The sequence below is a fragment of the Lissotriton vulgaris genome, chromosome 9 (assembly GCF_964263255.1).
Source record: "Lissotriton vulgaris chromosome 9, aLisVul1.2, whole genome shotgun sequence".
NCBI classification, from domain to species: domain Eukaryota; kingdom Metazoa; phylum Chordata; class Amphibia; order Caudata; family Salamandridae; genus Lissotriton; species Lissotriton vulgaris.
In genome coordinates, this window is record NC_141697.1 from 1,218,247,436 (window position 1) to 1,218,259,932 (window position 12,497).

The 12,497-nt window shown below is 50.6% G+C and overlaps 2 protein-coding genes across 2 annotated transcripts in view; one reads left to right on the forward strand and one right to left on the reverse strand.

Moving 5' to 3' along the window:
• P4HTM (prolyl 4-hydroxylase, transmembrane) overlaps positions 1-12,497 on the forward strand; it is a 215,979-nt gene that overhangs the window by 68,829 nt on the left and 134,653 nt on the right. The window lies entirely within an intron of this gene.
• The window catches only part of LOC147693077 (secreted frizzled-related protein 5-like), a 31,371-nt gene that overhangs the window by 15,086 nt on the left and 3,788 nt on the right, over positions 1-12,497 (reverse strand). Inside the window, exon 2 of the mRNA XM_086936878.1 lies at positions 6,245-6,414. Within this exon, the coding sequence (XP_086793004.1) occupies positions 6,245-6,414 (170 nt within the window). The remainder of the gene's footprint in view (positions 1-6,244; positions 6,415-12,497) is intronic.

Consider the following 12,497-nt stretch of genomic DNA (forward strand, 5'->3'; position numbering starts at 1 on the left):
TCTGGTCTTATCAGTGATATTTTCGGTGCCAGCTTCTTGTCTGACCACTATTCTCAGCTCTCGTAGGTTGAGAATCAGTGCCACATCTTATGGTAATTGCACAGATGTCTGTGCTCCCTCAGGGAAGGAGCTCTGGAGACACTCAGCCCAAGCCATGGCCATGATGTGTCAGGCTTCCTTGAGAGAGGGCTAGTTCTGGTGGCCCAAGCCATGGCCATGATATGCCAGGCTTGATTGAAAGAGGACTGGTTCTGGTGGCCCAAGCCAAGGCCATGATATGCCAGGCTTCCTTGAGAGAGGGCTGGTTCTGGTGGCCCAAGCCATGGCCATGATATGCCAGGCTTGATTGAAAGAGGACTGGTTCTGGTGGCCCAAGCCATGGCCATGATATGCCAGGCTTCCTTGAGAGAGGGCTGGTTCTGGTGGCCCAAGCCATGGCCATGATATGCCAGGCTTCCTTGAGAGAGGGCTGGTTCTGGTGGCCCAAGCCCTGTCCATGATATGCCAGGCTTGATTGAAAGAGGACTGGTTCTGGTGGCCCAAGCCATGGCCATGATATGCCAGGCTTCCTTGAGAGAGGGCTGGTTCTGGTGGCCCAAGCCATGGCCATGATATGCCAGGCTTCCTTGAGAGAGGGCTGGTTCTGGTGGCCCAAGCCCTGTCCATGATATGCCAGGCTTCATTGAGAGAGGGCTGGTTCTGGCGGCCTGATGTTCTACTCCACCCCGTCCGTGACCCTTGTAGGATGATTCTGACGCAGAAAGGGCCAGCAGGAATTCTGCTGCAACCACAGGCTCAGGTCGTGACCAAGCAAGGATGCACTACACTCTCAAAGAATATTTAGAGCATTACAATTTTTGTGGTAAACTTTTGGGTCGTATTTTTTTATAAATCTTTTTATTGAACCTTTGCTTCTGGCACATTTCCATACAACACAGTTACAAAGGATATTTTTGTAGACAGCAATTCATGGGATCAAACTGTAGCATTAATCAAGCCTGCCAATCGTGTATTACCAGGAGGAGATTAGCCACCCAAACACACAATAATATCATCCCACCCATCCGATCCTCCCAGCCTCCCCATTCATGTTGTCATTCTGTAGCTAGCCCACGCACTCCATATCTTTTCCCACTTGCTTAGGCTGCCCCTACTTTGTGGGCCGTATTTTATTACAAATCCAAAATGTAGAGAAACAATTTAAAGTCCTACAGAAATATATCCATTTAACATCGCCAAATATGTACAGTGCTCTAAACACTATCATCAGATGAAACCAGCTAGAAATAATGAGGAAAACAACAAGGTGTGAAAACTGGGCTCAGCTACTCAGACTTGTCCACTTTTGGGGACGGGCCCAGGCAACCATCAGTTGTCGCCGGTCTACCCCAGACTCGTTCTCCCTACTTTGAGGACCGCAGCGGGGTGAATCAAAGCGACCAGAGGCCCCGGGCCCACACTTGTGAAAAGGATGCAGGTTGTTAATCCTCTGTAACCGTGCTATTCCAATGTTAAAAACCCAACAAAGGACAGTAGACCACTACTACCACACCAACCATACTCCTGCCCTGCCCATGACTACACTGGAGGACATCTAGCAAAGGGACCGGAAAGAAGGAGCATCTTAACAATGTGCACCACACCTACCAAAGTCCTGCTCTGCCCATGATTGAACTGGACGACATCTAGCAAAGGAACCTGAAAGAAGGAGCATCTTAACAATGTGCACCACACCTACCAAAGTCCTGCCCTGCCCATGATTGAACTGGACGACATCTAGCAAAGGAACCTGAAAGAAGGAGCATCTTAAACAATGCGCACCACACTTACCAAAGTCCTGCCCTGCCCCTGATTGAACTGGAGGACATCTAGCAAAGGGACCTGAAAGAAGGAGCATCTTAAACAATGCGCACCACACTTACCAAAGTCCTGCCCTGCCCATGATTGAACTGGAGGACATCTAGCAAAGGGACCTGAAAGAAGGAGCATCTTAACAATGTGCACCACACCTATCAAAGTCTGCCCTGCCCATGACTGAACTGGACGACATCTAGCAAACTGACCTGAAAGCAAGAACATCTTAACAATGCGCACCACACTTACCAAAGTCCTGCCCTGCCCCTGACTGAACTGGAGGACATCTAGCAAACTGACTCGAAAGCAAGAACATCTTAACAATATGCACCACACCTACCAAAGTCCTGCCCTGCCCCTGACTGAACTGGAGGACATCTAGCAAAGGGACCTGAAAGAAGGAGGATCTTAACAATGTGCACCATACCTACCAAAGCCCTGCCCATGACTACACTGCAGGACATCTAGCAAACTGACCTGAAAGAAGGAGCATCTTAACAATGCGCACCACACTTACCAAAGTCCTGCCCCTGACTAAACCGGAGGACATCTAGCAAAGGGACCTGAAAGAAGGAGCATCTTAACAATGTGCACCACACCTACCAAAATCCTGCCCTGCCCATGACTGAACTGGAGGACATCTAGCAAAGGGACCTGAAAGAAGGAGCATCTTAACAATGTGCACCACACCTACCAAAGCCCTGCCCTGCCCATGACTAAACTGCAGGACATCTAGCAAACTGACCTGAAAGAAGGAGCATCTTAACAATGCACACCACACTTACCAAAGTCCTGTCCTGCCCCTGACTGAACTGTAAGACATCTAGAAAAGGGACCTGAAAGAAGGAGCATCTTAACAATGTGCACCACACGTACCAAAGTCCTGCCCTGCACATGACTGAACTGGAGGACATCTAGCAAACTGACCTGATAGCAAGAACATCTTAACAATGCGTACCACACGTACCAAAGTCCTGCCCTGCCCCTGACTGAACTGGAGGACATCTAGCAAAGGGACCTGAAAGAAGTAGCATCTTAACAATGTGCACCACACGTACCAAAGTCCTGCCCTGCACATGACTGAACTGGAGGACATCTAGTAAAGGAACCTGAAAGAAGGAGCATCTTAAACAATGCGCACCACACTTACCATAGTCCTGCCCTGCCCCTGACTGAACTGGAGGACATCTAGCAAAGGGACCTGAAAGAAGGAGCATCTTAACAATGTGCACCACACCTACCAAAGTCCTGCCCTGCCCATGACTGAACTGGAAGACATCTAGCAAAGGGACCTGAAAGAAGGAGCATCTTAACAATGTGCACCACACCTACCAAAGTCCTGCCCTGCCCTGCCCTGCCCCTGACTGAACTGGAGGACATCTAGCAAAGGGACCTGAAAGAAGGAGCATCTTAACAATGTGCACCACACCTACCAAAGTCCTGCCCTGCCCATGACTGAACTGGAAGACATCTAGCAAAGGGACCTGAAAGAAGGAGCATCTTAACAATGTGCACCACACGTACCAGTTACATAAAGGGCTGGGATGGTGAGCTCTGAACATGGGAACAGCAGGACTCCTGGGGTTGGGACAGTCGAGGCGCAAGAGAGTGAGATTTCTATACCCCATCACCTGCCATTATTCCTGGGGAGTCGCTGCTTAATGTATGTCCCTCCTGCCCTTCAGCTACAGTGGTAGAGACCCCAGCATTATCTCAGCTGTGCCTGATGGCTCGAAGGATGTGTCAAGAGGCCCCCGCCCCTCCCCCCTTCCTTCCCAGAAGCGGGCAGGCTTCTGTGTCTTGCTGCGCACCACTGCCTCCTGGCGTTTGTTGCAGCCTTCTGCAGTTATTTGATACAGGAAGCGGTATGGACTGATAATTGCCTTGCACCTTCCTCCTCAAAGTGCTATGCCCTTTGCACGCAGTGTGCTGAGCACCAGAGAGCTACTGGCGGTCTCTGTGTGCAGTGTGCTGAGCACCAAAGAGCTACTAGCGGTCTCTGTGTGCAGCGTGCTGAGCATCAGAGAGCTACTGGCGGTCTCTGTGTGCAGTGTGCTGAGCATCAGAGAGCTACTGGCGGTCTCTGTGCAGCATGCTGAGCATCAGAGAGCTACTGGCGGTCTCTGTGTGCAGCGTGCTGAGCATCAGAGAGCTACTGGTGGTCTCTGTGTGCAGTGTGCTGAGCATCAGAGAGCTACTGGCGGTCTCTGTGTGCAGTGTGCTGAGCATCAGAGAGCTACTGGCGGTCTCTGTGTGCAGTGTGCTGAGCATCAGAGAGCTACTGGCGGTCTCTGTGCAGCGTGCTGAGCATCAGAGAGCTACTGGCAGGCTCTGTGTGCAGTGTGCTGAGCATCAGAGAGCTACTGGCGGTCTCTGTGTGCACTGTGCTGAGCATCAGAGAGCTACTGGCGGTCTCTGTGCAGCGTGCTGAGCACCAGAGAGCTACTGGTGGTCTCTGTGTGCAGTGTGCTGAGCATCAGAGAGCTACTGGCGGTCTCTGTGTGCAGCGTGCTGAGCACCAGAGACCTACTGGCGGTCTCTGTATGCTGAGCATCAGAGAGCTACTGGCGGTCTCTGTGTACAGCGTGCTGAGCATTAGAGAGCTACTGGCGGTCTCTCTGTGCAGTGTGCTGAGCATCAGAGAGCTACTGGCGGTCTCAGTGTGCAGTGTGCTGAGCATCAGAGAGCTACTGGCGGTCTCTGTGTGCAGTGTGCTGAGCATCAGAGAGCTACTGGCGGTCTATGTGTGCAGTCTGCTGAGCATCAGAGAGCTACTGGCGGTCCCTTGCACCTTACTCCTCAAAGCGCTATGCCCTTTGCACGCAGTGTGCTGAGCACCAGAGAGCTACTGGCGGTCTCTGTGTGCAGTGTGCTGAGCACCATAGACATACTGGCGGTCTCTGTGTGCAGCGTGCTGAGCATCAGAGAGCTACTGGTGGTCTCTGTGTGCAGTGTGCTGAGCATCAGAGAGCTACTGGCAGTTTCTGTGTGCAGTGTGCTGAGCATCAGAGAGCTACTGGCGTTCTCTGTGTGCAGTGTGCTGAGCATCAGAGAGCTACTGGCGGTCTCTGTGCAGCGTGCTGAGCACCAGAGAGCTACCGGCGGTCTCTGTGTGCAGCGTGCTGAGCATCAGAGAGCTACTGGTGGTCTCTGTGTGCAGTGTGCTGAGCATCAGAGAGCTACTGGCGGTCTCTGTGTGCAGCGTGCTGACCATCAGAGAGCTACTGGTGGTCTCGGTGTGCTGAGCATCAGAGAGCTACTGGCGGTCTCTGTGTGCAGTGTGCTGAGCATCAGAGAGCTACTGGCGGTCTCTGTTTGCAGCGTGCTGAGCATCAGAGAGCTCCTGGTGGTCTCTGTGTGCAGTGTGCTGAGCATCAGAGAGCTACTGGCGGTCTCTGTGTGCAGCGTGCTGACCATCAGAGAGCTACTGGCGGTCTCTGTGTGCAGTGTGCTGAGCATCAGAGAGCTACAGGCGGTCTCTGTGCAGCGTGCTGAGCACCAGAGAGCTACTGGTGGTCTCTGTGTACAGCGTGCTGAGCATCAGAGAGCTACTGGCGGTCTCTGTGTGCAGCATGCTGAGCACCAGAGACCTACTGGCTGTCTCTGTGTGCTGAGCATCAGAGAGCTACTGGCGGTCTCTGTGTGCAGCGTGCTGAGCATCAGAGAGCTACTGGCGGTCTCTCTGTGCAGTGTGCTGAGCATCAGAGAGCTACTGGCGGTCTCTCTGTGCTGAGCATCAGAGAGCTACTGGCGGTCTCTGTGTGCAGTTTGCTGAGCATCAGAGAGCTACTGGCGGTCCCTTGCAGTGGTGGTTCTGAGCCGAGGTGAGAGCTGGAGAACATAGGCATACCAGCTTTGATCTATGTTTTTGTTTAGTTTTCGTTGTTCACAAACTTTGGTTACTGGAATGGACTATGTAGGAATCCAAAATGGCTCCCAATTACTTCCACAGACTTCCAATTTAGGGATTTTGATCACAAATCTTCATGGGCCTTAGGTATTGAGATATTTTTGATAAATAGTTACCCAGTGTGAATTTTCTAGCCAGTGATCAATGGGGGAGTTTGTTAAATTGGAGGGGTGGTAGGCTTCGGTTGAGAGAGAAGGGGATGGTCACCTTGGCGTAGTTTGAGGGCAGGGCAAGATACTTGGAGTTATACATTTTTGGGGTGTTGCTTGAAAAGCAAAGTTTTACATCCTTTTCAGAAGAATAAGGGTAATGCCTGAGTATGTGAATTATAACTTTAGAGAAAGCTGATGAGGCTTTAGTAAGCTTTGTGTATTTCTCAAAGATCCGTACTAGGCGGATAGAAAATATACTCTTCGAATACTATGAAGATATTTTAAGTCCTGAGATGAAAGGCATAAGATGAAAAGAAAAGGCACTTACTTCTGCGGCTTGCACTGGCCTCATCCGATATGGCTGAGATGCACAATCCGTGGTCAATGGGAAATTTGTCGCAGTTCAGGATCTCCGGCCAGGGGTAACCATAGCAGGCCATGATGGGGGCACAGCTGTTCCTCACCGCCTCACACAGGCTGCGGCAGGGGAGTATCAACCTAGTGCGAAAAGAAACACTCGGCCAGTCAGGCTTCCCTTTCATCTGCTGGTAGGATCTCTTGATTGAGTTCGGATAGGATACTTTTTTTAGAACAATACACATTCTGAATCCATAGGAATATAATATAGTTTGATTAAATGTTCAAATTATTAATCCTCTTAAAGATGTAGGGTAGGTTTGCTACCTGGAGAACACACATGGCTCATAGGGCTGGAAGCTTCAGTAAGATCTTTCCCCTGGTGTGTTTTATGATCATGCTATGGATGTTGTCATCATAGGAAATGTTTCCTGGAGTTAGCTTAGCTGTGGCGTATTAATAAATGGGTAATGCGTTTAATAGATTGGTTCCCAGACCCATAAAGAGGTCAATGCTTTCCAACGCTGGGGGATGGAACGGTATCGTAGAACTCAAATTGACGTCTTGGGACTGGGGAACATCTCTTGGGTCTGGATAGGTGTCATCCAGCATTGACCAGTACATGACTTAGTGAACCTTGGTGGGGTAACTGTATATCTCAAGGAAGACCGGTGCATGGTGGTGGCCTGGTGGTGTTCCTGCTAGGATACTCACCGGAGAGTCTTGGACTAGGTGCAGTGCTGCCACTGTAATGATCCGACTTGTGGTCTTGGGGACAGGTACCTCCAAGAAAGTGTCTTGTACTAGCTGCAGCATTGTCACTTTAACAGTTACTTTGTACTACCAGTGAGCCCAAGGGGTCTTCCCACAGGAGAGATTCTTGGACCATGGACAGCGGAGTCATCCTAACCGTTACTTCTTGCTTTCAGTTAGCCCAAGTGAAGCCCTCCCACTGGAGAGAGTGTTGGACGAGGAGTAGCAGAGCCACCATCCCTGTTACTGCCTCTGTCAAGAGGTCTTGGGACCGCTTTCCCACATGAGAAACCTCGGGGAATAATAATAATGGTGAAATAACTCTGGAGGTTAACGCATGTGTTGGAGAGATCTGTGTTTTTGTGTAGTCCCAAATTTGAATCAACGTAGTTTAGAAGATTAAATTGTCTCCTGCAAAACATAACCACCCACTGTTCTTGGAGGTGGGGGTGTTTGGAGATTGTTGAACCTCTATTTTGTTGCTACCTTCTTCAGGTTTGTTATTTATGATATTGCAACACACATGGTGTGCACCTTATACAATGTTGTGAGCATAAATGTACCACTTAATTATGCAATAGTGCTCTGATATGTGTATGTTATAACTTGTGCCAACTGAAAATGCAATAAAAGAAGGGATAACCAGCGGTGTGCTTTTGTTTTCTCTCCAGTGCATTTGCCTGTAAGTGTGAGGTTCCAGGCCACGTTCAGTTACAATACTCGATCAGAAGGAGGCCTGATGGCCTTTTAACTTCTGCCTTTGTCTTTCACTCAGCTGGAGGTGAAAAAATAGCCCCCGCCTGCTTTCGCGTTGCTGCTGTAAATGGGTAGCAGGCAAAGTGCAGGAGCTGATGAACGTGTCCTGGTGTCTGAAAATTACACTGGGACAAGTTCAACATATTTCTTGGGGCCCAATTTCTTAGCAGGGTGGACAGCGTCCACCCTGTAAAAATAGTGGGTGGACACTGTGTACCTGTATGTACATCCTACTCGTGCCCTGATAGGAACTGCGAAAAACCCAAGCGTCACACGAATAACAAGTGTAGCAAGGGAACCACGCCCATTCTGCGGGCGAGTGGCAAAGGTGTGGTATGACCTGTATTGGTCACACTGTCACAAATATAGTACTAAAACATGATAGTACTAAAATATTATTAAGTTGTGCACTGCTATTTACAGAAAGTGAATTTTTCATTAAAATGGCAGCTAAATTTCCATAGTCGTGCAGTTTTACTGATAAAATGACAATGGGTGGAAATCAGGTTTCAGTGAATATTTATTATTTGTACTACACATCGTACAGCCTTTCCTTTCACACTCCCTCGCACTTTGTAATCTGAGAATGAAAAGTAAACACAATCTCCATGTTAAACGAACAAGCAATACTTTGTCATAAGATACAGCTTGACATTTGCTCGCTGACTTTGTAAGCACAGAAACGTAAGATAAAGACTAAGGGGCAGATGTATCATCCGTTTTTTTTCTCGCTAACGCTGCAATTCGGAAAATAGCAGCGTTTGCGACCAAAAAAACGGGATTTGGGATGTATCATGCAAAAAGCCTCGCAATATTAAGGAATCGCAAATTTAGCGATTCCTTAATATTGCGAGGCTTTTAAGAAATGGCAAATTGCGATTTCTCATTTGAAATGTATTAAGCATTTCAGTGTTGCGATTTTTGACTAAGAATTCGCAAATTACCATCAACTTGTAGTTGGTGGTAATTGGCGAATTTCTTTTCAAAAAGCACTTTTTTAAAATTCTAAAGGTGCCATATGACACTCATACATGCCCTTAGGGCATGTATGTGCGCCATGTGCATAACCATGTCCAATTCAGGGGTGCTGCAGGGTGTCCTTAAGACACCCTTGCACCCTTGAAATTATTCTCAATTTGCGATTAGCAAATTGCTAATCGCAAATTGAGAATAATTACACATTCATTCCTATGGGCCTCCTGGCCCATAGAAATGAATGGGAAATTATTCCTTAATTGCGATTAGCTATTTGCTAATCGCAATTAAGGAATTTTAAGAAATAGCTAATAAATAGCGAAATTCTACATACATACCATTTTGCACTTCTCAAATAGCGATTCCTTAACAATCGCTATTTGAGAAGTGCAAAATGGTATCTTGATACATCTGCCCCAAAATGTAAAGGCCTCTGTATTGCCCATTCACCTTCTGAACTCCAGCATGATTATTCCTGGGGGTGCTGTTGCACCCCTACTTCCAGTGCCTATGATCTTTGCCCGTTTACCGAAACTTTTCAACTTCAGGATCACGCCCTGAGAAAAATAGGGATTCCCAGTTCTACTTTGTGCTGAGATGTGCCTGGTGACATCATACTTGTTGGGGTCCTTGAGGCGAATCCAACCCGGGCCTTCAGCCTTTCCTTTTCTTATCACTAGCCGTGGCCTCGGCTCTTGGCATCTCCGCAGAGGGCCGCAGGAATCAATGGCGTGAACTCCGAGTTGTCTTCTCCACTCAGTCTTGGCCCAGCGCCAGCCCACACTGCCAAGCTAGGTACTTACTGAACCGGAGCACCAGCAAACTAGAGCCGGTATAACCTTTTGTATGTGTTCATCAAGCAGTGGGTCCAGTGACACAGTGTGCACGGGACCCACATCTGGGCACAGCTGTCCCACTTAGGGCGACACACAAAGGATACAGAAAGTGATGGATGGAATGGATGAACTAATCTCAGCCACCGGTAATGCCTCAGGGCTGTGTCCCTGTCCACCGTTATTATGCACACACCAGGCCACCTCGGTTTGTACCCAAAAATACGCAAATCAATGTAATCCTGATCCAATGAGAGCAGTCCAGCCGGAAGTGGCAGGACAGGTCCTCCGTGAACTGAATCACAAGCACCCAGGACCCGTTTCGCCTTGCTCATCAGTGTTTTCTTCCCCACTGTAGCAGGAAGCCTTGCACCTTAGTACTCAGCTCATCTGCTCTGCCCCTCATCCACTGTCCAATTACATCTGGATTTCACCCGAGCACCTCAAGGCGATTCAGCTTGCAGTGTGTGCTTTACAATAAAAATTCAGGCAAAATTATATATATAAAAGGGCACATATAGCTGACCTCTGTTTGACGGGTTCTTAACTTGAGACTGGGAGGGCCGGGGACACATGACTGTGCTAAAAAAATGAACACAGAATGCTAGTGTGTGGAGGAGGTCTGCGGGCAGAGAATGGCACAGGGTCTTGAGATGCTGGTGTGTGGAGGAGGTCTGCGGGCAGAGAATGGCACAGGGTCTTGAGATGCTGGTGTGTGGAGGAGGTCTGCGGGCAGAGAATGGCACAGGGTCTTGAGATGCTGGTGTGTGGAGGAAGTCTGCGGGCAGAGAATGGCACAGGGTCTTGAGATGCTGGTGTGTGGAGAAGGTCTGCGGGCAGAGAATGGCACAGGGTCTTGAGATGCTGGTGTGTGGAGGAGGTCTGCGGGCAGAGAATGGCACAGGGTCTTGAGATGCTGGTGTGTGGAGGAGGTCTGCGGGCAGAGAATGGCACAGGGTCTTGAGATGCTGGTGTGTGGAGGAAGTCTGCGGGCAGAGAATGGCACAGGGTCTTGAGATGCTGGTGTGTGGAGGAGGTCTGCGGGCAGAGATGCACACAGCATGCTGAGATGCTGGTGTGTGGAGGAGATCTGTGGGCAGAGATGGACACAGCATGCTGAGATGCTGGTGTGTGGAAGAGGTCTGTGGGCAGAGATGGACACAGCATGCTGAGATGCCGGTGTGTGGAGAAGGTCTGCGGGCAGAGAATGGCACAGGGTCTTGAGATGCTGGTGTGTGGAGAAGGTCTGCGGGCAGAGAATGGCACAGGGTCTTGAGATGCTGGTGTGTGGAGGAGGTCTGCGGGCAGAGAATGGCACAGGGTCTTGAGATGCTGGTGTGTGGAGGAGGTCTGCGGGCAGAGAATGGCACAGGGTCTTGAGATGCTGGTGTGTGGAGGAGGTCTGCGGGCAGAGAATGGCACAGGGTCTTGAGATGCTGGTGTGTGGAGGAGGTCTGCGGGCAGAGAATGGCACAGGGTCTTGAGATGCTGGTGTGTGGAGGAGGTCTGCGGGCAGAGAATGGCACAGGGTCTTGAGATGCTGGTGTGTGGAGGAGGTCTGCGGGCAGAGAATGGCACAGGGTCTTGAGATGCTGGTGTGTGGAGGAGGTCTGCGGGCAGAGAATGGCCCAGGGTCTTGAGATGCTGGTGTGTGGAGGAGGTCTGCGGGCAGAGAATGGCACAGGGTCCTGAGATGCTGGTGTGTGGAGGAGGTCTGCGGGCAGAGAATGGCACAGGGTCCTGAGATGCTGGTGTGTGGAGGAGGTCTGCGGGCAGAGATGGGCACAGGATCCTGAGATGCTGGTGTGTGGAGAAGGTCTGCGAGCAGAGATGGGCACAGGATCCTGAGATGCTGGTGTGTGGAGAAGGTCTGTGGGCAGAGATGGGCACAGGATCCTGAGATGCTGGTGTGTGGAGGAGGTCTATGGGCAGAGATGGGCACAGCATGCTGAGATGCCGGTGTGTGGAGGAGGTCTGTGGGCAGAGATGGACACAGGATGCTGGTGTGTGGAGGAGGTCTATGGGCAGAGATGGGCACAGCATGCTGAGATGCCGGTGTGTGGAGGAGGTCTGTGGGCAGAGATGGACACAGGATGCTGGTGTGTGGAGGAGGTCTGTGAGCAGAGATGGACACAGGATGCTGGTGTGTGGAGGAGGTCTGTGGGCAGAGCTGGCACGGGATGCTGGTGTGTGGAGGAGGTCTGTGGGCAGAGATGCACACAGCATGCTAAGATGCTGGTGTGTGGAGGAGGTCTGTGGGCAGAGATGGACACAGCATGCTGAGATGCCGGTGTGCGGAGGAGGTCTGTGGGCAGAGATGGACACAGGATGCTGGTGTGTGGAGGAGGTCTGTGAGCAGAGATGGACACAGGATGCTGGTGTGTGGAGGAGGTCCGTGAGCAGAGATGGACACAGGATGCTGGTATGTGGAGGAGGTCTGTGAGCAGAGATGGACACAGGATGCTGAGATGCCGGTGTGTGGAGGAGGTCTGAGGGCAGAGATGGACACAGGATACTGGTGTGTGGAGGAGGTCTGTGAGCAGAGATGGACACAGGATGCTGAGATGCCGGTGTGTGGAGGAGGTCTGCGGGCAGAGGTGGACATGGGATGCTGGTGTGTGGAGGAGGTCTGTGAGCAGAGATGGACACAGGATGCTGAGATGCCGGTGTGTGGAGGAGGTATGTGGGCAGAGATGGCACAGGATGCTGGTGTGTGGAGGAGGTCTGTGAGCAGAGATGGACACAGGATGCTGGTGTGTGGAGGAGGTCTGCGGGCAGAGATGGACACAGGATGCTGAGATGCCGGTGTGAGGAGGAGGTCTGTGGGCGGAGGTGGACACAGGATGCTGAGATGCTGGTGTGAGGAGGAGGTCTGTGGGCGGAGGTGGACACAGGATGCTGAGATAC